General features: G+C 45.4%; 1 protein-coding gene across 1 annotated transcript; it reads left to right on the top strand.

Moving 5' to 3' along the window:
* The first annotated feature begins 542 nt into the window (after positions 1 to 542).
* PANX3 (pannexin 3) lies at positions 543 to 23,261 on the top strand. Its single transcript, XM_081843349.1, has 5 exons — positions 543 to 1,417; positions 4,376 to 4,518; positions 6,771 to 6,985; positions 15,310 to 15,965; positions 22,579 to 23,261. Exons 1-5 carry the CDS (start codon positions 1,237 to 1,239, stop codon positions 22,611 to 22,613), a joined length of 1,230 nt encoding a protein of 409 aa, XP_081699475.1. The 5' UTR covers positions 543 to 1,236; the 3' UTR covers positions 22,614 to 23,261.
* The last annotated feature ends 2,687 nt before the right edge of the window (positions 23,262 to 25,948 follow it).

The raw sequence follows: 25,948 nt of genomic DNA, 5'->3' as shown, positions 1-25,948 counted from the left end.
CAGTTAAGAGACTAAGCTAGAAATCTGGAAGTTCCCAGCTGTTCCCTCTGCCATGGCCACAGACAAGCCACCTTTTCTCAGCTTCAGTCTCCCCATTTGCAACAGGGTGGAATAATAATTCTGCACCTTACAGGGTGGTAGCTAGGATGATAATGACAAATGCTAAGTAGTAGTGCTTAGTGCTGCCTCAGGCTAGAGCAAAAGTTTGAAACCGAGCTGCTTTCTAATATTTCAATCAAAAATACCATTTTATCCTCCTGTCCCAGGGATGGGGAACCCTTTTCAGCCTGAGAGCCACATTCCCTTCTGAACCATCACCCAGCGTCCATATGCGCAAGTGGTGGGTAGGACAAATAAGAATTTTGTCTCGTGCAGTAGGCTCATTTCTTCATATTCAAACATCCCCCCTTTACCCTCACATCCAGCCATCAAAGGCTCATTCCAACCAGGCAAAAGTGGTCAAAGGAGTCTGCAAATGCAGAGGGAGGTCTGAGAAAAGTCCCACAGGTCAGTTAGGATGGAAGGCTGCACTTGGCCCCCTGATCTTCTCCACCCAAGGATCAATTCTCCAGATCACCTGCTTTCAATTTACTACTGAAGACCTGAAGCTATAGGATTTGCAAAATCCACAAAGTGTGCCTTTTAATATCAAATATGGAAAGGGCTTTCCCAATCCCACTGCATATCCCACAGGGCTAAAAATACTCCCTGAATGCAGGTGTTCTGCGTGTGATTAAGCCACCGCTGTGCTCTGAAAATGCAAGTGTGGTCCACGATTCCCACTAGTCAGCTAACCCTGAAAGCCCACATCCCTGTGTGTTCCTGGATGTAAAACCAAATCCACAGCCCCACATTCCTGCAGATGCTTGCTGGAAATAACATCTGCTTATGAGAGAGGGATGTAAAACCACAAGGACCCAGCCTTGCCTTGCTATGCCTGTGGTAGACGGAGGTACATGGTGTCCCCAGCAATCGCAACGCTCCGATGCTGCTTGCGCTATTTCTGGGGCCGACGGCAGTCGCTGCTTTGTAAAAAACCGGCTTGCCTTGTAATTACCCTTCCCTTTCGCAAACTTCCAAGGCTGTCATTTGCAGCTGTCTGGTGCTTAATTCTCTGCAAATAAAGCTTTCAGTTTGGCAAGCGCAAACGTCAAGCTTTTAGATGCCGTTTGTGAGCAGTGCGATCGCAGCAGCTGCCTCTCCTCTTGCCTGTGCTTGGCCCAGCCAAAAAGTATCATGTCGATCGCACACACTGCGGGCGAGTATATGCTCTCGGATGCTTTGCTTCCGGATCCGAATGGCTCCAGGGCAAAGGGGCTTCGCTTGGAGCTCTCGTGTGACCGCATTGTGAAGTTTGTCACTGTGGGGCTGCCCCTGCTGCTCGTGTCCCTGTCGTTTGCGCGGGAATTTTCATCGGGTACGTTAACTTGCTTTCTTTACTATTGCTACTATTTGTTCCAGGGTTCTAGTTAAACCGACTTAAAATATATTCTCACTGAGCTGTATCCACTCTGCATTAGTTGCACTTTGGGCCTATGAATTAAAATTGATGTGAAAAATTTAGTGGCATTGATTACAACAGGAACTAAATGCACCCTAGTCTGTCTCTAGTCCAAAATGCCTCTGAAACATAGATTATGAATATTCATATGCATATATAAGATTACGAATATTCATAATCTAACCTGCTCTATTCTCAAGCTGAAATTCATTTGTTCCAAAAACATTTCTGCAAAAAGTTGAACACCTTTAGATGTTATTTCTGCACTCAGATGTTTGCTAGATAATTCACTAAATTATTTATGGACTATACATGCACTGGGATACTTGATTTTAGTATTTGTTAGTTGGGGTGCAATACTATTTAGTTATTCATGTCTTGTGTGCTTCTGTATTCAGCACTTGCTAAAGTTATGTTAAGAAGCCTAAAGCACTCAAATTTGAAAATAAAAATTCATATCTGAACTACGAACTTTATTCTGAAATTTTACATTCAAATTTTGGAAACTACAGCCAATAAATTTTGGCTCCACCAGATGATAATTAAGAAAACATTTGTATAAATATTTATACATCTCCCTTCCTTAGGACTCTGGTCCAATTCAAATTTAAAAACTTTTTTTTTTAATTTGCGAATTTAAGAAGAATTTAAAAAAAAAAAAAGAAGAAAAAGAGACGACGGAAAAAGAGAATCAATAAGCAAATAATACTACTAATAATAGACCATCATTTCACGTTGCGAATACAGTGACCACCAGAACACAAATCTTAAATGAAGCATGCAAGTTAATGTAAAAGCTCCAGGTATTCAAATAGGAATCCACACGGAATTTATTCCTATATATGAAATATGTTCAAATGTTGCCAGTGTAGTAAGGTTCTCGGACCACTATGTAAGAGACAATGGATATGTACTATTCCAGGCTGGAAGTATAAGTGTCTTAGCCACCACAAGGGCTCGCAAAAGCCCCTTTTGTTTTCCATCTGTTAAGCCCTGTACCACAGAGGTATCATTTAAAGGCACATGGGCACCTGCAAATATAAAGGATTTTGCCAATACCACTTCAATCCTAAAAGGAATAGATCACTGGAAAAGCCTACATCATATGCCTCAAAGGGAACTCTCAGCTTACACCCCCAACACTGCCTTCTTACACAGATGTTGTAGAATCCATTATACTCAAAATATTGATTTTTGCTGATTCAGTATCAATTTCAGGTCCAATGAGACATTCTGTATAGATTCTAAAGCAATTTCCCATTGTTTAGGCTGAGTAATACCTTGCAATTCCCTTTTGCATGGGGAACAGATGGTTGACAATTTGTTGCAGCAAGGGTTTGTATGTGAAAAAGGTAGCGTACATTCAGAAGGGGAGCCCAGAGTTCAGAAAGATTAATGATGCAGTGGCATACATGTTTACTCAGAATTCCCCCCAATAGAACACACTTTTGTGTTATTTTCACTGTATCCTATACCCTTTTAAAATGTGGCTCTTTCGGGGGTTATTGTTCTTATTTTGACTTTATATATTGTGATCTTTTTTGTGAACCGCTCTGAAACCTCCGGGTATAGGGGGCTATTTAAATTCAATCAATCAATCAATCAATATATTTTCACATGCACTTTTCACTAGTACACACAATTTTGAACACATTCTATGGCTGGAGAAATTGCATCTCAAAATTAGAAGTGCAAATTGCGTGACAGTGCTTTGTCTCAGTTCATGCATTGGTACGGGAACTGCAGATTTGGTAGGTTCTCGTGTAGCACGCGAAAGTACTAGCAACCTTAATTCCTCTCCTTACTCTGCTGTAAAAGCACATCTGTAGGGCCCCTGTAGCAGAGAAGATGAGCAGGAAGGCCTTGCAGATTGCTCCCCCTCTCGCCGAGTGTGGTGAGAGCAGGCCATTACAGCGGCAGCAGAAGGGTTGGGTGCGGGAAGCACATTCCTGTTTCACTGAGGTTGCTGCCCCTGCTTCCCTAAATCAAGCAACCTCTCTCTTTCTGCCCCAGCATGCCCCCCCCCCACTTTTCGCCCTTCAAAATGGCCTGGAAGAAATCTCAATCTGTTGTCCATGCCATCTGGAGCTGATAGGAACCGTAAACAGAAACAGCTAGTGGGACCACATTGCAAGATATCGAATTGCTAGCTGCTGCCAATCATAGATGGTCAACTAGTGACCCACAGACCAGATTCAGGCATGGAAACTCTTTCATTTCCTGCTCCTTTGGGATTTCAGCACCTAGAATTCCTAAAAGGAAGGCTTCAGGCTTTTTAACAAAGGTTATTTAAAACATTTTTTCAACTAACTATATATCATTTCCCAACATCCTTTTACCACCTTACAGTTCCACCACATATGATAAAAGGTGCCTTCTTTTTCCTTACATTTCCAATCATGGGAACTGTCACTCCATGGGCTGGCTGTCACCAAAGGCTGGTTGTGCTAATATAATGCAGCCAGTGCTTTTTTTGGGGGGGGAGGTTACGCAGGGGTACACATACCCCTAAACATTTTGTGAATCTTTGTACTTTTGTCCATTTACTGTATTTATTTTCCCCGATTTGAACTATAAAATGGTGGTTTCCTTGAGTCAAAATGAGAGTACCCCTAAACATTTTTTTAGAAAAAAACACAGTTGGGGTTACATGATGGGGAGCAGTTTGATCAGGAGGAGTATTTGCTGGGAGAACCAGACTCATTCTCCTCATTGACCAGGACGACCATCTGCTTGCTTGAGTCACAAGGCTGCTACTGCTGGAATGAAGCAGCGTCCACCTTCCCTGCAGTTTGATGGAACAGCTGGATGAAGTACCAGCAGAAACGGCCCTGGAGGCTAATGGCTCTGTTTCCCCCTTGTTCTCCCCTCCAGGCTCCCAGATCAGTTGCTTCTCTCCCGCCAACTTCACAGGGAAGCAATCAGCCTACGTCGACGCTGTGTGCTGGGACTCCTTGCTTCACTATGACTACCATACTATGGGAGACTCTCGATCCAGATCCCTCTGGGTCCTCAAGGTATCAGTGTGGGACACCTTAGTGTTTCAAAGGAAGGATTATTATATTTACTATTTTTGTTAAAAAAAATTTTTTTGGTTTTTCAACTTAAAATTTCACACTGATATATCAAACATAAATCATAAAAACAAGATTCCAAGGAATCTTCTGGACTCCCATCCTCCCCTATGTAGGTCCTTGTGCTGGTCCCGGGGGGAAGGTTACCGTTGGCGTAGTCAAAGTCCGGTCCTGGGTCAATAGCCTGGAAACAGTTCCGAAGGAGCGGGGTGAGGTCCAAAGCAGGAAGCCGGGCAGGGACAGGAACACTGGAAGAACAGGACTGGATGCTGGCCGAAACAGCTCTTCATCGACGTTGCTCCCGCAACCTGGGACCGGGCTGACTGGCCTTTATCTTCTCTGAGGCCAGGGGCGGTCCCGGCCCCCAGGAGACCCGCCTCTCCTGGCCTTAAGGCGAGCACTCCTCCTGGGAGAAACCAGTTCCCTTCACCTCTCTGCCCTGAGCCTTTGCAGTTCAGGAGAGGCTGAAGGGTTACTGGGCCCAGGGGGAGACTCACCTGCAGGCACTGAGTCCTCAACCACCTCTGGAGCCAGAGTGGAATTACCTGGTGCCTGCTCCTGAGGATCCGGCACAGGTGCAGGCGCTTCAGAATCAAGGCCCTGCCCCAGATCAGCCGGCCCTGGAGGCGGGGACTCCTGTGCAGGCTGGGATTCCTCTGGTTCAGCCTCTGATTCGGAATCCCAGGCCATCACAGTCCTATTTGTGAGACGTAAAACACATTGCAGTCAAGTACAACATTCCTGAGCTGGGACAAACTTCCTCTGCATGTGACTAGATGTGAGCATGGTCTAATCTGGCCTAGTCCGCCTGGGTAACAAGAGCAAGGAAGAGGAGCACACCATCTTCTTTTGCTCCTCTCTTCTCCATTTTTGTTTTTCTCTATGCAGTCACTTAGGAACTAACTCCCTTGTGGGATAGTTCCACATATGAATATACTTTTGTAACATAAGTCTGCCTTCAGGGATCAAACTGTGAACTGAATGAATGTGAGTAAACTACTTTTATATTCACTTTAATAAGATTGCCGTGTCAATTCTTTTTAAGAGGGACAAGAAGGGATCTTACCAGGAATCTTATATAGAGAGTGATGATGGGAGCTGTTGCACAACATCTGGAGGGCACAACATTGGCCAACATCTGGGGACCCAAGGTTGAATAACGTGGTTCTAGCACACTCTCAGTATATTTTTTGTAAGGTTCCATTATTTACACTAAGTGCAGATGTCTGAAGAGGAAGCATCTTTGCTGCTCACACGTAGGGCTACCTTGCAAAAGGTGTGGACTCATCACATGGGGGCTAGAGGCAAGGCAAGACTGTCAATACAAGACTGTGGTGGGGGCCAGCAGTATGGCCCTACCATTTTCTCTTTTATATAAATATATATAATTCTTATTACATTTTCTGTTTTACAATTTAGAATACTCATTTAAACATCCCTAAAATATCCATGACTTCCCTTCTTCTCTTTCCATGGTTCATTTTACATCTCATAAATCCCTGCATATTTTATAAAAACTAAACCATTCAGTATTCCATTATTACATCCATCAAAACGTATTTACACTCTTTAATTTATCTGAATGCTGCCAGTGTTTGCAAGTGCACACAATTCCCCCCCATATATTCAATAAACGTTTTCCAATCTTCTTTAAAACGTATGTTCTTCTTGTTTTTTGGGGCCCTGCCCCTTTCTCTATGCAATGAGCTTTGTTATGTACTGAGCTGAATAAGATCCAAAAGGCAGCGGTCTGATTGGTCCTAGAACAATAGGATTCAGAATGCAGCAGTCTGATTGGTCCTAGAACAATAGGGTCCAGAATGCAGCAGTCTGATTGGTCCACAGGAGCTACCCAATCCAGCTCCAGGTGGAAGTGAATCTGCAACCTGATTGGCCTACAGGTGAATCCCAGAATTAGCCAATCACGTGGGGCCCATTGTGTAAATAATGTATATTTTTACATGGGTGAACTTCCATTCCTCCTCACAACTATAAGCTGAATAAAGAGCATGAAATCCACTCTCGACTCCGAGTATATTTCAAGCTTCTTCTTTTTCCCTTTTCAAGATGTAAAGAACTCCTGGAGAAGAGTACCGGTATTCTAGAAAAATAAGTTGGGCCAATACCTCGTATTTCTTTCTCCCACGCCCCTGGTTCCTCAGCAGTTCTTACTGTACTTTTCTCTATCCACCTAGGTCTTCCCATATTCCTTGCTGGTGATTGCAGTCGCCATGTACCTGCCTTCTCTGCTCTGGAGATATGCGGCTGCCTCGTCGCTGAACTGCGACCTGCTCTTCATCATTGATGAGCTGGACAAATCCTACAACCGTTCCATCCGCCTAGTGCAGCACATGGTGAAACTACAACAGTCTGGTACCGACCCAGAAGAGCTATGGGAGGAATATGACAAGTAAGCTCAAAATGATGGCTGAGAGATGGTACTTAACACCTACCAAAATAGCTAAAATGTATAAGACAAAAACAAATCTGTGCTGGAGGTGTGGTAAAACAGAGGGGACACTTATACATGTTTGGTGGACCTGTGAAAAAATCAAAAGCTTCTGGAACATAGTATATGACGAGCTTAAAAAAATGTTTAAGTATAACTTTATGAAAAATACAAAAGCATTTCTACTAGGGATAACGGACATAGGTATAGCAAAAGAAGATCAGAAAATATTCCTCTATGCCACAGGAGCAGCAAAGGATCCTAATTGCTAAAAACTGGAAAAAGGAAATTGTGCCAACAAAAAAGGAATGGCAAGACAACTGTTAGAGTATATTGAACTGGCTAGATTAACAGAGGCAATTAGAGGTCACACTAGACAAGAATTTCAAAAAGTATGGGGAAAATGCAGAGAATACTTCACAAAACAGTGTCCTAAAATACATACCTGGACTTGTTTCGATTAATGTCTGCAGGAGACTTTGTGGATATTTAAGTTATAATTAGAAAAATCTTAATAATTATTCATAAAGGAAATAGCTTATAAGAAGTAAATAAGGAGGCTAGATACAGGATAAAGGAAGTCTTTTATTTGGTTGTTTGTATTGTTGTATGTTATGCTTATTGTATGTTTTGTTCACATTTAATGAGGGTGGATTTCTGTAGGGGGGTTATGTTATGTTGTAAATAATATTTCCAATAAAAAAATAGACAAACAGATGGCTGAGAAGAAGGGGTGTAGCCAAGCACAGGGGCCAACTCCCAGGGGCCAAGAACTCTTCAGCCCCCCCATAAAATATTTGACGGTGCCAGGGGCCCCCAGAGTTGATGGGCATTGTCATTCAAATGGTGTATGTGGACCCCCTGTCATGGAATTCTACTCAGTATAGATCCAGAGTAGATTCCAGTGTATAGTTAGCAGACTAAAAACTTAAACACGTTGCAGGATCCCAAAAAAATAGACCAGAGGCAATTGTATTTCATCAAGCAGAGCTTTACTGCTTTTGTTGTTTAGTCGTTTAGTCGTGTCCGACTCTTGGTGGCCCCATGGACCAGAGCACGCCAGGCACTCCTGTCTTCCACTGCCTCCCGCAGTTTGGTCAGACTCATGTTTGTAGCTTCGAGAACACTGTCCAACCATCTCGTCCTCTGTCGTCCCCTTCTCCTTGTGCCCTCCATCTTTCCCAGCATCAGGGTCTTTTCCAGGGAGTCTTCTCTTCTCATGAGGTGGCCAAAGTATTGGAGCCTCAGCTTCAGGATCTGTCCTTCCAGTTAGCACTCAGGGCTGATTTCCTTAAGAATCAGTTACAGGTAGGTAGCTGTGTTGGTCTGCCATAGTCAAAACAAAATAAAAGTGTTATGTACTGAGTTGAATAGGATCCAAACTGCAGCAGTCTGATTGGTCCTAGAACAATAGGCTCCAAAAGGCAGCAGTCTGATTGGTCCTAGAACAATAGGATTCAGAATGCAGCAGTCTGATTGGTCCTAGAACAATGCAGCAGTATGATTGGTTAGCAGGAACCACCCAATCATGCTCCAGATAGAAGTGAATCCACAACCTGATTGGCCTACAGTAGAATCCTGGAATTAGCCAATCATGTGCAGCCCATTGTGTAAATAATGTATATAAAGCAGATACTTTGAGGGGACATTCATTCATTCCTCCTCACCACTATGAGCTGAATAAAGAGCATGAAATCACTTTGCGACTCTGAGTATATTTCACTGGCGACGAAGGTGGGATCCCGCTGAGCTGACTGCCACACACAGCACCGCAGCACCGCCACCTGCCGCACCGCTGCCTCGCACCGTGTATCCAGGCTTCAGCTCCGGGACACAAGGAACTCAGAATGGCAACTGACAGCAGCTTCTCGCCATTCAACCCAGCATCTGGAGACTGGGAAGCGTACGCCTCCCGTTTCACCTTCCTCCTAGAAGCCAAAGGGGTCACCGATGAAGAAGACGCCAAGAAGAGGGCAATATTCTTCAGCGTCTGCGGAGAGGAGACATTTGAAATCGCCCGGGCTCTCCTTGCGCCTGAAGACGTCGCTACTGTTCCATACAAAACAATAATGGAACAGCTGAAGGGGCACTTTTCGCCACAGCCCTCAGTGGTGGCTCGTCGAAATGCCTTCTACGCAAAGCGGCAAGCCCCTGGGGAAACCATAACTGGGTTTGTGACCTCTCTCCGCCAAGCTGCCCGGTTCTGCAACTTCTCAGAGCTGGAGAACATGCTTCGTGACCGCCTCGTCGGTGGCCTGAAGGATGAGAAGCTGCAACGACGCCTCTACGCTAAGAAGAACCTAACGTTCCAGGTCACTCTGGAGGAGGCCCTGGCAACGGAAGCTGCTGAGAGGTCGACGCAAGAGGCACGGCTGAGCCAGCCGTCCCAACCGAGGGTCCACCACGAAGACCTCACCAACGACTCGGGATCCGACAGGGAGGAGGTGCACCGAGTACAGCAGCGCACTCAAGCAGCCCACATACCACAGCTGCCTCGACGAGAAGGAGGGAACTGCGCAAGCTGTGGAGAAAGTCACGAGAGGAGGACCTGCCGTTTCCGCAACGCAGAGTGCAGGCAGTGCAGAAAATTGGGACACATCGCCCGGGTGTGTCGGGCTCGGCCCACCCGAAGCCAGGCATCAGATGACCAATCCAAGAGCCCCAGGTCCCGGGGCCCAACGCACCAAGGCAACTCGACGGAGCTCACAGACTTCCAGGTATACCAGTTGCCCCACCCCAACGTAGAGAAAATTTATGTAGAGGTACAGATAGAGGGGGCCCCATGCCGCATGGAGCTTGACACGGGTTCAACTCTATCCATAATCTCGGCAAGGACCTTAAGGAAACTGTGTCCTACTGGGGGTCCCAAACTCAGGCCGGCCCCATTCACCCTCCGGGACTTCCAGAAACGTAAGGTCCCCACAATGGGGGTGGGGACCTTCAGGGTGCAATACCGAGGGCGGACGCGGCAACTGGACTTGCTTGTGGTCAAGGGCCCCTACATTAGCTTACTGGGGTTGGCATGGTTTGGACCACTGGGACTAGCCATCACCGGGGTGAACCACATGAGCTTACAAGTGGACGTGGACGCCATATGCAAGGAGTTTCCGGGGGTTTTCGATGGGAAATTGGGACAGTATACGGGCCCCCCCATTGCTCTACAGCTTGACCCCGCAGTACGACCAGTCAGGCTCAAGGCCCGCCGGGTCCCATTCGCCCTGAAACCCCGTATAGACGAGGAATTGGACCGACTCGTGGAAGCAAGGAGTGCTGGAGCCGGTGCCTAATGCCCCCTGGGAAACCCCAATCGTCACACCCGTCAAGCCTAATGGTTCGGTCCGCATCTGCGCAGACTACAAATGCACCATAAACAAGGCCCTCATGGCCCATGCATACCCAGTGCCAGTGGTCAGCCATGTCCTTGCCACCCTGGCTGGGTCGAAAATTTTTGGCAAGCTGGACTTGGCCCAAGCATATCAACAGCTGCCAGTAGATGAGGCCACAGCAGAGGCACAGACGATTGTGACGCACAGAGGAGCGTTCAGGGTAAAGCGGCTGCAATTCGGGGTCAGCGTGGCACCAGGCATATTCCAGAATCTAATGGACTCTCTCCTTAAAGGGATTCCTGGTGTCACCCCCTTCTTTGATGATGTGTTGATTGCCGGGCCCACACCAGAGGAGTTTGAGGACCGCCTCCGCACTGTTCTGCACCGTTTCCAGATGGCGGGTCTCAAGGTGAAGCGGGAAAAATGTCTACTAGGAGTGCCTCAAGTGGACTTTCTGGGATTTATGGTGGATGCAGAAGGGGTTCACCCGACTGGGGACAAGGTACGGGCCATTTGTGATGCCCCAGCGCCCAAGAACAAGACTGAACTTCAGGCCTTCTTGGGATTATTGAACTTTTACCATTCCTTCCTTCCCCACAAGGCGGCGGTAGCGGAGCCCCTACACAGACTCCTGGACAAGCGGGCCCCTTGGGTGTGGGGCCAGCGCCAGGAGGCCGCATTCCAGGCAGTCAAGGACTTGCTTGTCTCAAACTCGGTCTTGGCACACTTCGACGAGAGGCTGCCGGTGGTGCTAGCATGCGACGCCTCGCCCTATGGCATCGGCGCTGTCCTGGGACACCAACTCCCGGATGGAAGAGAGGTACCGGTAGCATACTTTTCCCAGACACTCAACGAAACCGAGCGGAACTACTCGCAAATCGACAAGGAGGGTCTGGCAATCGTGAAGGGAGTAAAAAAATTCCATGATTTCTTGTACGGGCGGCCCTTCACCGTGGTGACTGACCACAAGCCGTTGCTTGGCTTGTTTGCCCCCGAAAAGCAGACCCCCCAAGTGCTGTCTCCTCGCGTCCTCAGGTGGTCAATTTTCCTTGCCAGCTACCAGTATGCACTGATTCACCGCCCTGGAAAGGCGATGGGCCATGCAGACGCCCTCAGCAGGCTACCACTACCGGAAACAGGCCCCGACCCAGCACCTGCACAAGAGGTTATGAGCCTGGAGCTGCTTCCTGACCGCCCCATTCAGGCACAAGAAGTTGCACACCATTCCAAGAAAGATAGGGTCATCTCCCGGGTCCTGGACTGGGTGTGGAGGGGATGGCCCAGCCGCAGCCCCGGGCCAGAATTCGCCGGCTACACAACCCGCAAACATGAACTGTCAGCCCACAAGGGGTGCCTGTTATGGGGAAGCAGGGTCGTTGTTCCCCAGCCCCTCCGCAAAAGGGTCCTCACAGCCCTACACGAGACACACCCAGGGGTAGTAAGAATGAAGGCCCTTGCCAGGAGTTATGTGTGGTGGCCGGGGATCGACGGAGAGATAGAGGCCTGGGTCAAACACTGCCAGGCCTGCCAGGAATCCCGCCCAGATCCCCCAAGGGCCCCAGTCCAGTCCTGGGAGTCTGCCCGAGCACCATGGTCACGCCTGCATGTGGACTTCGCTGGCCCCTTTCAGGGGAAAACATTCTTCATAGTGGTGGACTCCTACACCAAATGGCTGGAAGTCGCACTGGTACCGTCCACTTCTACGTCCGCAGCCATCCGGGTACTACGCAGGCTGTTTGCAACCCACGGGCTCCCTGACACTCTCGTCTCAGACAACGGGACTGCATTTACATCAGGAGAATTTCAAACCTTCACAGTGCAGAACGCCATCCGCCACATCCGTTCGGCGCCATTCCACCCTGCCACCAATGGCCAAGCAGAACGCATGGTGCGGACCACCAAGGACACCCTTCGCCGCATGACGCAAGGGGATTGGGAGTACCGCCTTGCCACATTCCTTCTAGCACAGCACAGCACCCCCAGCTCAACGACTGGCCGGAGCCCCGCTGAACTACTAATGGGTCGGCGCCTTGCAATCAGATTGGACCGCCTTCACCCCGATAGAGCTCAGGATGAGGTAGTGGTGGGGGAAGGCAGGAACCCCCGGACCTTCGAGGCCCAGGACCCAGTGTACGCAAAGAATTTTGGGGCAGGCCCTGCATGGGTACCTGCCACAGTCACCAGGGTCACGGGCCCCGTGTCGTACGAGGTGCTAACAGATGGGGGGCAATGCTGGCGCCGCCACTGCGACCAGATACGGCGACGATTCCCGGGAGAAAACCAGGAGGAGGAGGACAGGTCAGAGGAGTCCCAAGGGAACAGTGGGGCAGTGAGGCCCATAGAGCAGCAAGGGCAAGCAGGAGAGGCAGAATCAGTAAATACAGAGAGGACCCGCGAGGCCGAAAGGACACCGGAACCAGAACCACGACTGAGCGAGCCGGTTGCGCCAGACCAAACAGCCCCATCCTTGGAACACGAGCCAGAACCTGAACCCCGGACCAGGGAACACCCCAGGCCGCAACGCACACGTAGGCCACCGGCGTACCTTGAGGACTATGAATGCGACCTTCCGGGCAGGACTGGAACTTAGAGGGGAGGGGTGTTATGTACTGAGTTGAATAGGATCCAAACTGCAGCAGTCTGATTGGTCCTAGAACAATAGGCTCCAAAAGGCAGCAGTCTGATTGGTCCTAGAACAATAGGATTCAGAATGCAGCAGTCTGATTGGTCCTAGAACAATGCAGCAGTATGATTGGTTAGCAGGAACCACCCAATCATGCTCCAGATAGAAGTGAATCCACAACCTGATTGGCCTACAGTAGAATCCTGGAATTAGCCAATCATGTGCAGCCCATTGTGTAAATAATGTATATAAAGCAGATACTTTGAGGGGACATTCATTCATTCCTCCTCACCACTATGAGCTGAATAAAGAGCATGAAATCACTTTGCGACTCTGAGTATATTTCAAAAAGAAAGAAAAAAATCCTTCCAGTAGCACCTTAAAGACCAACTAAGTTAGTTCTAGGTATGAGCTTTCGTGTGCATGCACACGAAAGGTATCTGAAGAAGTGTGCATGCACACGAAAGCTCATACCTAGAACTAACTTAGTTGGTCTTTAAGGTGCTACTGGAAGGATTTTTTTTTCTTTTTTTTCCCCTTAAGAATGAATACGTTTGATTTTCTTGCAGTCCATGGGACTCTCAAGAGTCTCCTCCAGCACCATAATTCAAAAGCATCAATTCTTCGGCGATCAGCCTTCTTGATGGTCCAGCTCTCACTTCCATACATCACTACTGGGAAAACCATGGCTTTAACTATACGGACCTTTACTGCTACTGAAGGCAAATGAGCACAATGGTCACAAATCCAATACATTCAGGGTTGGCACTCTCCATAAGAAATCCAGTTGAGGCAGACTTGATTTAAACTTACAACTTATAATTAAACCTTAACACTAAGCATACTATATACAGAACACCACACCGGAAGGAAAGAGAGATAGAAAGAGAAAGTGAAACCCAGGCTGCTTCTGGCCTTACTTTTATAGTCAGCATGACCTTGACTGAGAGAGATAACAGAACTAGTTTAAGCCAGCTGTACTCAGCTTCTCGGAAGGAATAACCCAAACATAAGGAACCTTCTGCTTTTTTCTTTCACACAGAGAAGCTTCCAGAAGAATCCAGAACCCTCTTGAATTAATTAGAAGAGTAAAGATCTCTTACACATCAGATCAATAATTTCTGCACTAAGAAATGTAAAATGACACACCCCACCCTCGCAATATTTTATTCAAGTTGGCACCCCTGTAGTCGAGGTGGTTGGGCACCCACTTTGCATGCAGAAGGTTCCAGGTTCAGTCCCTGGCATCTCCCTCTCCGAGAAATTCCTAGAGAGCAATTGCCGGAAGTGATTTTGGGCAGAAGTCCAGGTCCCTCAACTGGCTGAATGTGCAGTATAAGTGAAGCAACAGACATTACCATGCTATTCTTGCGACTGTAACTTACTTTCAACTGTTTTTAACACTGTATTTTTCAAATTGTTGTAACCTACCCTGGACCCTTATGGTGAATGGTGGGTAAGAAATTGGATTAATATTAATAACAATATATTGGCTTAATAATAACAATAATGATAGGATTGTAATTAACAATATAACGCAGCAGTTCCTAAACTGTGGCTTGTGAACCACTGGTGGTTTGCGAGTTTCATTTAAGTGAATCCACATTAAATATCCAGATTGATTTTGCATTGTATTTTTATTGCTTCTTCTATTTCCTATATTGCATTTGATGGTATTACAATCCGAAATCCTTAGGATTCAGATGGTAATACAATGGTACCTTGCTTCCTGAATGGCTTAGTTGTCAAAAAAATCAGCTCCCGAACACCATGAGTGTTCTGGTTTGCGAATGTTTTTTGGAAGCCGAACATCTGATGTGACTTCCGATTGAGTGCAGGAAGCTCCTGCAGCCAATCGGAAGCTGTGCCTTGGTTTTTGAACGGTTTTGGGAGTGGAACGTTCCGGACTCCCGGAACGGATTAAGTTCGAGAACCAAGGTATCACTGTTTAATAAAATGCAACATAGGAAGCAAAAGAAGCAACAAAATACAATGGAAAAACATACAGCATTGAGCACAGTGAATTACAATTGCTGCAACTTCCAAAGGGGGGGATGACACATCAAGTAGTCCGCAAAGACCCTCAGCAATTTTCAAGTGGTCTGTGGGGGATAACTTTTGAGAACCACTGATTTAAAGAATTCCACCACCACCCGCCTGGTAAAACCATTAAAGTCCAAACTCCAGAGCCTAAAATTACCTGTCTAACCATTGCAGCCTCTCCTCGATCATGTTCTCTCCCCTGTAAGGCAGAGCTTCACTGATTGACCAGATCTACAGATCCAAGCTCTTTTCCAGCTATAACGGTAAACAGTCCTTGTTTCTCTCTCACCAAGGGCTCGCAGGGAACGCTATTTTGAATTCCCATTACTGGAGAGATACCTCACCTGCAAGCAGCGCTCTTACTACCTCGTTGGGGTCTACGTGCTAAGGAACCTCCTCCTCCTCTTCCTCCTCGCTGCCACCTGCTTCTACTTGGCCTACTTCCATGTGGGCGTCTTTTTCCAAGATGAGTTCAGCTGCACCATCAAGGTGGGCCTGCTAAGAGATGAGCTTCACATCCCAGGTTCGGTCCCCTGCAAGCTCGTCTTCTTCACCGTCTTCCAGGTGACCAGCATCTGCATCGGGTGCGTATATGTCCTTCTGGGGCCCGTCGTCATCTACCACCTGCTTCAGCTGTGCCAGTGGGACAAGCGGCTCCTATCCATCTACGAGATGCTCCCAGCTTTTGACCTCCTCAGCAGGAAGATGCTGACCTGCCCTCTGAACGACCTGAACATCATTTTGCTGTTCCTGCGCGCCAACATCTCGGAGGTCAAGTCCTTCAGCAGGCTGAGCGTGCTGTGCACTCTGAGGGATGTCAGGGCGGATAAGGAGGACATTGACACAGTGGTGGATTTTATGACCCTCTTGGCTGGTCTGGAGATGTCGAAGCCTAAGCAGAATCTCTGTGCCAATGGAAACTCGCCTCATCACAACAGTGAAATTATTGGTAAGTGATACCAGCAGAAAGCCAAGCTTTCTAACTTTTGTGGACAAAGACCACAGCACAACTCAGATTTGTTCATGTCTTGTCAGGCTTCGGGGACTCATCTTCCTCCTCTCCTTTGGCCGTAGATAAGCAGGACAAAGCGAAAAGAGTCCCTTAACATTTAAAGAGTCTTTAATGATCACAGCAAAAGAACAAAGCAGCCATTCTCGGAATGAAGGTGTTCCCAATTAAGGTTTCCACCAACTTCTCCCCCTGGTCACTTGCATCTTGCAAGCTGATCTTGCAACCATTGTGCTTTTTGTGTAGCCACCTTAGCCCCACAGCTAATTCTCCCCTGGCCTCCTCGCTGGCCCAAGTAGGATCAATTCAGCCAGCTAGCCCTGGGGATTATCTAATTGATTTTTATTGTTATTCATGTTTTTATACTGTATTTTATGCTGCTTTTATAATTAAGTGTTTTAAAGTGTTTTAAATTTGTTGTTAGCCGCCCTGAGCCCGGTTTTTGAACCAGGAAGGGCGGAGTACAAATAATTTATTATTATTATTATTATTATTATTATTAGCTCTACATGTCCTTGGACTAATAGGCTGGACAGTCTCCAGTGAGAGAGAGTCTGTTAGCTCTCTGCTGCCCCTGTGGATTTTCCCGCTCAAGTTAACTCACCTTGCCCAATAGGTGGGCTGGCCCAGACTGGAGTTGATGACAAGCGGTGGAATAATAGCCATAGCTATAGCCTGAACAAAACAGAATGCATGGGAACTAGGAAATTAATTTTGCGTGCAGAAAAAATGGATCTGAACGACCCTTTTGTGATATAAAGCCCTGTCTGCTAGCATTCTTTGTTTACTATGAAGGAAGTCTAATTTAGCACACTGCTTTATTTAGTCATTACTTTATGAAAATATTTGCATACTTTCTCCCCTGAATGGGGCAGCTAAGAAGAAATCACTAAGACCAAAAGATACACATGCCATCTGTGCAGCAGCAAGTTTCTCATAAAACAAGTTGCCACAAATTAGACAGCTGAAACACTTTTATTTGCCAACCAAAACAGGCACCAAGTAAACAAAACATTTCTGCTAACCATCAAAAGTCAGGGTAAACAGAGCAGTTTTTGCTAGCAATTTAGAAAGAAAAGGAAGGAGTGACCAGATAGATTTATTAGAGATGGACAAATCTGTCCATTTCAGTTTCTCATCTTTCCATTTTTAAATTCAGTTCTCCACATAATCACATCTGTTTGCAATTTGTGAAAAAAGTAGTCATGAAAATTCATCAGCAGGTTTATTCAAATATAGACATTTTTGCCATATGCAATTCTGCAGAAGATATTGCATATTTTAATGTTATGTTCACTAGTATCCGCACAATTTACCCTTGTATGTACATTTTTGTGCACATTACTGGACTGGAGAAATGCAAAATTTAGAGAAATGCAAATTACAAAAGATGGTTATGTTTTGGTTCACATAACATTTTTGAAAGTGTGACTTAGCTGTGGGCACCTTTAAATGCTATACAAAGTTAACTTCACGCAAAACTGCATGCAAACTATTAGGAGAGATTCACCGATGAATTTCAGTGAGGACTTTGAAAAAAATGATATGGAAATGTTCAGCACTGAATTTAAGACTGGAAAAATGAGAAAGGGAAATTCACCCATTCATCCTTATTTGCAGCTCCACATGTCCCTCAGTTAGAAATTTAAGAGAGATTGACAAAAAGAGGGCACAATTTTACATCACGAATGTATTATGTGCAAAATCAGCAAGTCTATGTGCATCATTTGCCCAAGTTGCCAAATTCCTCTATTTGTGTTGCACCATGTGGGTTTAAACATTGGCAAACAATGTGGACTGCTTTCTTATTTTAAAGCTTATGCTGGGACCTGCCTGTAGCCCATGCTTTATTTCCTGGGGGCATGCAGGGGTACCCATATCCCTAAACATTTTGTGGATCTTTGTACTTTTGTCCATTTACTATACAGTGGTACCTCGGGTTAAGTACTTAATTTGTTCTGGAGGTCTGTTCTTAACCTGAAAGTGTTCTTAAGCAGAAGCACCACTTTAACTAATGGGGCCTCCTCCTGCTGCTGCACGATTTCTGTTCTCATCCTGAAGCAAAGTTCTTAATCTGAGGTAATATTTCTGGGTTAGCGGAGTCTGTAACCTGAAGCGCATGTAACCCGAGGTACCACTGTATTTATTTCCCCCGATTTGAACTATAAAATGGTGATTTTCTTGAGTCAAAATGAGAGTAGCCCTAAACATTATTTTTTTTAAGAAAAAAAGCACTGCTTTTAGCTCAGGTTAAGTCTTGCCTTTTGGCCTTGGAGAGACGTTCTTCTGTGCCACATGATAATTACATAAGTATACTGTAGGGCTTCGCTTGTGTAAACTCGTGCAATAGGGGCCCCACAGTGTGTATCCCAACTGCTTCATAATCAACTACTGTTTGTTGTTGCTGTTTTAAAAAAAGAAGTTGAGTATAAGAGAGGATTCAGGGTGTTTCAAACCCTCCTGCATTTGTGGAAAGCTGTGGAAATTTACTTTGCATGGCAAGTGCCAAGGAAGGAGAAAAACCCAGTGCAGTGTGACTGCTTGCCGTGATTTTCGTTAACTGGGGGAAACGGTTTCCTTTCAGAGTGCAGCTCCAAGGCTACATGCAGCAAAGCACAGAGCAACAGCACGATCCCTGGAAGCAGCAACACCCCTGATATCCACCCCATCTCTAAAGAGAAATACAGTGGTACCTCGGGTTACATGCGCTTCAGGTTACAGACTCCGCTAACCCAGAAATAGTACCTCGGGTTAAGAACTTTGCTTCAGGATGAGAACAGAAATCGTGCTCCGGCAGCGCGACAGCAGCGGGAGGCCCCATTAGCTAAAGTGGTGCTTCAGGTTAAGAACAGTTTCAGGTTAAGAACAGACCCCCGGAACGAATTAAGTACTTAACCCGAGATACCACTGTATGAATAAGGGAAGGCACGCTGATAGTCCCCGTTATTATTAAAAACCCTGTTCTGCTGAACACAAGCAGTCCAGCTGGCAACAGCGCGTTTAAGTGTGCAAAATCCTTTATTTACCACCTTGTCTATGTTTGCTACGGCATGCGGGTGGCGCTGTGGGTTAAACCACAGAGCCTAGGACTTTGCAATCAGAAGGTCGGCGGTTCAAATCCCTGCGACGGGGTGAGCTCCCATTGCTTGGTCCCTGCTCCTGCCAACCTAGCAGTTCGAAAGCACGTCAAAGTGCAAGTAGATAAATAGGTTCCGCTCTGGCGGGAAGGTAAACGGTGTTTCAATGCGCTGCTCTGGTTTGCCAAAAGCAGCTTAGTCATGCTGGCCACATGACCCGGAAGCTTTCTGTGGACAAACACCGGCTCCCTCGTCCTGAAACGAGATGAGCGCCATAGCCCCAGAGTTGTCCTGGACTTAACTGACAGGGGTACCTTTACCTTTATTCTATATTTGAGACCTTAAAATTCTTTTAACAACAGTAACAATTTATTCAAAATCCAATTGACACAATTTAGATTAATTAGTTCCACAAAAGTGATGAACTTGATCTAATGATACTAGCTTTTCAAAATTTGCTAGTTGGTGCTGGAGGTGTGAATGACTGTCAAATTAGCCCCCCCCACCCCCTGAGTGCTGAAGGGTTTATGAAGCATCTTCAGCAATTTATGCCAGAGCTCGCAGATAAGTTTGATAAAGCTTTTAAACCCTGGAGGGAAAAAGTAGAGCATTTTGAAGACCAAAAAAGAGGACACATTTGGCGACTTCTACTTTTAACAATGGATCCCTATGACGACTCTCATCTTGCATCCCTATGAAAAAGAAGACATGTCCTGGAAAAAGAGGACACATGACAACCCTATTAGATGCAATAGATAAAACTGCTAACACAGCTATGAATATGGGAGTTAAACATGAAGAACAAATTAAAAACTTGTACCTGCTCAGGAAACCCTCTTGGAACACAAGGAGAATAGATCACTGGTGAGGAGCAAGATAGAGGGAGGAAAAGGAGAGGATATGAAATCGTTCATTATTAACTGGATCCATCCCAATGTTGAACTTTTAGACCTCTTAAAAACCACAATCTGGAAGTAGTTGTTAATTTAGTAATAGCTGGAACAGTGGTGATAACAGCAAAAAACTGGAAAGAGCAATACACCATCTTTATTTGATTGGACTGATAAGGTATGGCCTATTGGAACGATGATAAAATTAACATAGTACCTTCAAAGGACACATACGAATCAGCCAAACAGATGAATGGGGAAATGTTTCTTATGTTTTGGAATGATAAATATCAAGACAATGCACATCCATGTGATGGGATTAGTCTGCTGTAATCTTACAAAAATCACAGTATATGTATTTCTGCATTGTATTATACATTAAATATACAGTCTTTTTTTTTAAAAAAAAAGCATCACTCTCATGGTAGCTCTTAGTGGGAGAGAGATGTCTTGTTGATGAACAGCGTAGCGTGAACAAATGTGTCACTGAAAAGCTTACGCCAATAGCCGCCTGCTGCCGTGCTGAAGGCAAGATTCTGCCAGCAGCAAAGCAAATGCCAACTGAGGAGAATCTTTTTCTATTTCTCTGGGACTTGTGACAGAGGTTTATTTTTATTTTTTTAAGGCTAGTTGCCTCTCCCTGGTAGGGTGTGCAGGCTGAAAAGGCTTGGCTAAGCGAAGGTCATTCTGGCTTCTTTAAGCAATTGAAAAGCTGAGCAGTTAGTGCTTTGCCAGCTTGTTGGAAGGATAGATAGTCCCTGACAGCCATAACATGCTTTTCAGGACACCCTGTTTGGCTTTTCTCTCTACCACTGGCACGAATTCTTCCAAAGGTTCCCCATAAGAGAAGGCAGCTGAAAAAGATGATCCAGCCCTTGTTTAGACTATCAGGCTAGGGCTAGGAAGACCCGGGTTCAGATTTCGACCCATGAAGCTCACTGGGTGATCTGAGGCTAGTGTTTCTCTGTCTACTTAACCTTCCTCACAGGAGTGCTACAAGTAGGCAGTGGTACCTTGGTTCTCAAACTTTATCCGTTCCAGAAGTCTGTTCCCAGACCAAAGCGTTCCAAAACCAAGGTGCGTTTTTCCACAGAAAGTATTGCCAATCAGATTAATCCGTTCCAGACTTTTAAAAACAATCCCTCAAACAGCAATTTAAAATGAATTTTACTATCTGACAAGACCACTGATCCATAAAATGAAAGCAAGAATCAATGTACTGTACTATAAAATAAATAAGACAGTATCATAGATGATTAAAATTAAAATTATTATTTTTTCCTTACCTGCACTGATGATAGTCATTGTTTGGATGTGGGTTTTTTTTATCCATTTTCGCAGTTACACAATCAGTCAATCAGTAGCTGAACTGGGTTCCACACAGTCACAAAAACAAATTAACCTCCAAAGCCTCAAAAAATAATAATACGCAAAATAAATAGCAAAAACAAAAGCGCCAAACTTAATCTATTCCAGAAGTCCGTTTGACTTCTGAAACGTTTGAAAACCAAGGCGCAACTTCTGACTGGTGCAGGTGCTCTGGAAACAATAGCTGACAGCTGCATCGGATGTTCGGCTTCTGAAAAACATTCGAAAACCGGAACACTTACTTCCGGGTTTTAGGTGTTTGATAACCAAGACGTTTGAGAACCAAGGTACCACTTTACAATGGATGAAGGTGGCAGGCAAGGGAGCCATGTGCACCTGAGCACATACATGGGGGCAAATGTAAAGCAAGATGTTACTTCAACTGCTGTAACATGGGAAATGGCAGTCTATGTGCTACATCATTAGTGGAGAACCTGTGAACCTCCAGACTACCATGCTCACCATCCTTGACATGCTGCCTGAGGGCGATGGGAGATGCCATCAAACATCTGGAAGTCCAAGTTTCTCTACCGCAGAGCCTGTAAGAGAGAGCTATTCCACCTGGCTTTCAGCTTGAACTTAGCCTGATCTTTTATTCCTCTTCCTTCCCTCCCTCTCCCCTTTTTATGAAGATTACCCTCTCTGGGATCCCACAACTGGTCTCCACGCTGGCCCAAATAGGACTAATTTAGCCAGCTAGCCCTGGTGATCATCTAATGTTTATTGGATGGATTTCCCCCCCTAAATTGATTTTTGAATTCTGAATTTATTGTTATTCACGTTTTATATTGCATTTTATGCTGTTTTTTGTTGCATCAATTAAGTGTTTTAAATTTGTTGTTAGCCTCCGGTTTTTGAACCGGGAAGGGCGGGGTATAAATAAAAAATTATTATTATCTATTATTACCCCTGTGCTACCTGGTTCCTTGATATTTGTGTATTTACTTGCATGCACAGTACATATACTGTAAAAAGAGGGTGCTCCTGTACTACGCACTACCATATTTAGAAGATGCTGCCCAGCTTTGGTTTCATCTGTGGTCTCCTGAGCTGATCAGGTGCAATGAAGAGGCAGGCAAGAGCATGGCTTTAACTTTGTGCTCTGACCGAGCCCTCTTGCCTTCCTCCTCTTCCTCTCCAGGCATGGCACCCGTCAATTGACCATTGTCCGTGAGATACAGCATCATTTTGACACAATCTTTTCTTTCCTGCATCTAGAAATGAAGCCTGCCTTGGAATCTAAAGAAGACTGAGACGCCCAACCGGCAGCAGACTGTAGACAGGGCAGCAGAGGAAATGGGACTGATGAACAGTGCTACAACACAAAGACAGCCGGTGCCCCCATCCTACGTACAGCAATGTGCTGTGTGCTTTCATCGCGATTCTAAGTTGTATCATGTTTTCCTGGTACAGGACTGCACCATCCTAAGTGCTTGCTTGCTTATTGGGTTCAAAGTCCATAGAATTTAATATTTGGAATACGATTCTTGCACGCTGGCTATAGGCTGCTGGCAAATGTCTTTGTATTGTTTGAGGCTTAATGTACTCCTAAGGTTAGGCTGCCAGTTGTTCTGGCAGAATCCTGGGTCTTTTAAGTTGCACTGCAGACAGATCGAACTTTTCCACCCTGGCAAGTGTGATTCACCTGTTTAATATCTGTTACAAACCTGCTGAAGGTGCAACGGCCTTTCCATGAAAAAAAAAAATAGTGGCTTTCTTATGTTGTATGCTAATGTTCACCTTACTTACAGCCCATTGTCTCCCTTGCTGTATTTGTTCTGCAAGCTAATCATTAAATTTAATGTCACACTGATCAGTGGGGGACCGTGCTCCTGTCTGACCTGGTTCTGATGTAGAAACCATGTTACCAGCTGGATCACATCAACCCGGACACAAAGTAATCCATATATTCCATCTTAAACACTAGTCCAGTCTATACAGTGGTTACGTACGCTTCAGGTTACATACGCTTCAGGTTACAGACTCCGCTAACCCAGAAATAGTGCTTCAGGTTAAGAACTTTGCTTTAGAATGAGAACAGAAATCGTGATCTGGCGGCGCGGCAGGAGCAGGAGGCCCCATTAGCTAAAGTGGTGCTTCAGGTTAAAGACAGTTTCAGGTTAAGAATGGACCTCCGGAACGAATTAAGTACTTAACCTGAGGTACCACTGTAGCTGAGAATCCATTATCTCATGAGTTGTTATAAACAGAACCAGAAATATATCTAGGAAAGTTTACTAATTTATAAGACAGTTGTTTTAGGGTGCGGGAAAAAAACATATTATAATGTTTTTAAACATTATTTTTAAAAAACATAACTAATAGCCTATCCCTGGTAAATAACCAAGAGGACTTTTTGGGGGGGGGGATTTCAAGTATAAAATCTGAGAGATTGTTTCACACGCACGATCACAAGACTTACGCTGATCTCAAGAGCAGACAGCGGAAGGGAAATAAACCAAAGCATATTTGCTTGCATGCTATCCTTAAGCTGTGCATCTGCTCCTCCAAACACCTTACTCAGCAGCAGTCCGTGTATTTTCTCAAATCCAATGAACCCAGCAACCAGAGCAAGCTGTTCCTTCTTTTCTGCTCTGGTTAGCACAACAGGAACAGTCACAGTTCTTTGGCGTGCAAAAGGCTGGCTCTCTGCTCCTGCAAAGCAGACATGCAATCAGTTCTACTTCAGTGGTGAAGTCAAGTTACTCAGGATCGGCTGCTGGAGAAACTTCTACAGCTTTTGGCTGCAGCCAGGTTTTTTTCCCATGGTGACAGAAAGGGATGTACATCCTAATGTTCCCTTTTTGAAGTTGAAGCCCAGTGACAAATTAGGGTATTGCAATACGCAATACAACCCAAAAGGAACAGAGTCACTCTACACATTTAATGCTTTTTTTATTTATTCAGTTTTACAAAGAATATTTACATTGAAATATCAGTCATAATCCATAATCAAAATAGGATTCACTGAATCCTTAGACTTCCCTCCCCCCCATGAGTTCCATTGTTAATATTTTTCATCTGCATCTTATAATTTCTTCCATTTTTCTTAAAAACTCTTATAACAATCCTGCCAATGTTTTTAGTTGTTTGCAGTGTTCTCCAAGGTAACTTATGAAATTTCCCCCATTCCTTATTAAAGTTCTTATCTTCCTGGTTCTGATCCTCCCGGTCATTTTCACCATTTCAGCGTACATTTAATGCTTTTTCAATGAGAGGTGGATGCAGTGCTATTTTTCTAGGGAAAACGGTGCTGGAACTCACTATGAACACCTACCTTGTGTTATAATGGCAAAGGCACCCCTCTGAGAGGAACCAGAATTGAGTTCCTGTGAGTTCTGGCTGAGAAAAATCCCTGGGCATAAGTGTTACTCTACAAGGTATGATTTATTGTAGCTCTGGAACAAAGGCTGCATGAGTCCTTTGAAGTGCCAACTCAGCTCTGTTCTGGAATCAATGAACAAATGTATTATGTTGCACTACACCTGTTTTAGGGACACGGGTCTAAACCACAGAGCCCAGGGCTTGCCAATCAGAAGGTCAGCGGTTTGAATCCCCACAACAGGGTGAGCTCTCGTTGTTCGGTCCCAGCTCCTGCCCACCTAGCAGTTCGAAAGCACGTCAAGTGCAAATAGATAAATAGGTACCGCTCCGGCAGGAAGGTAAACGATGTTTCCGTGCGTTGCTCTGGTTTGCCAGAAGCGGCTTAGTCATGCTGGCCACATGACCCGGAAGCTGTACGCCGGCTCCCTCGGCCAATAAAGCGAGATGAGCGCCGCAACCCCAGAGTCGGTCACGACTGGACCTCATGGTCAGGGGTACCTTTACTTTTACCTTACATCTGCTTTAGCCCAAAGCCCTGGTAACGCCTGTCATATTCTCCATAACATTGTGATCCTGAGAAACAGTCAATATTATGTTGGTGCCAGGATCTTCGTAGCCTCTGGACCGGATTTAGGTTTGATGAGGTCCTAAGCTACTGTGAAGGTAATGGGGCCATTTATATGTCCAGCTGTCCTTTGTCAACAACAAATTGTCACTATTTTTTGTGCTGAATCTATGCTATATGGTAATTTATGGACCTAATAGGTATCTAAAGCCATTTTACTTGTTTTGGATGTATATTTTGGAAATGTACATCCAGTTTTTTTAAAAAAATTGGGACCCCCCCCCAAGAGAGTGGAGCTATAGCTTGTTTAGCTTATATGTAAATCCGGCACTGCATATGATGACCTGACTGGGTTGCTTTTGCAGCACCATGTGATCGCCATAATAAGAGGCAAAGTGAAGTTTTGCACCTGGGAGAACACAAAATGTCATGACATTCTTGTTACTAGTTTCTCTGGAATGTTCCTGTGGGAAATGGGCTGCTCTACAGCCAATCAATGGTTAGATCCCCCCCCCACTGAATAAATAGCTGCCAGTTTGTATCGGGTTGCCAAGGAAGCCAAGTCTGTTGTTGAGAAGAAGACATCCTCAGACATTTTCTTCTCCCTGAACTGTTTTTAGAGTCTTGAAATCTCTTTCAGGACATATGCATGCTTCTCTTGTCTTTTTGGAAAACAACGACCCACATCCAGGATGTTTT

Source organism: Podarcis erhardii (genome assembly GCF_964252035.2).
Source record: "Podarcis erhardii genome assembly, chromosome: 16".
In the NCBI taxonomy this organism is placed as follows: Eukaryota; Metazoa; Chordata; class Lepidosauria; order Squamata; family Lacertidae; genus Podarcis; species Podarcis erhardii.
The sequence above is the reverse complement of the archived record's forward strand: the minus strand, read 5'-3'. Positions and strand labels throughout refer to the sequence as shown.

Bases quoted from the DNA above. Each gene is read 5' to 3' on its own strand.
- PANX3 (XM_081843349.1), top strand. From the start codon at position 1,237: ATGTCGATCGCACACACTGCGGGCGAGTATATGCTCTCGGATGCTTTG. The intron at 1,418-4,375 runs GTACGTTAACTT...TCTCCCCTCCAG, and splicing joins TGCGCGGGAATTTTCATCGG to GCTCCCAGATCAGTTGCTTC. The intron at 15,966-22,578 runs GTAAGTGATACC...TCCTGCATCTAG, and splicing joins TCACAACAGTGAAATTATTG to AAATGAAGCCTGCCTTGGAA.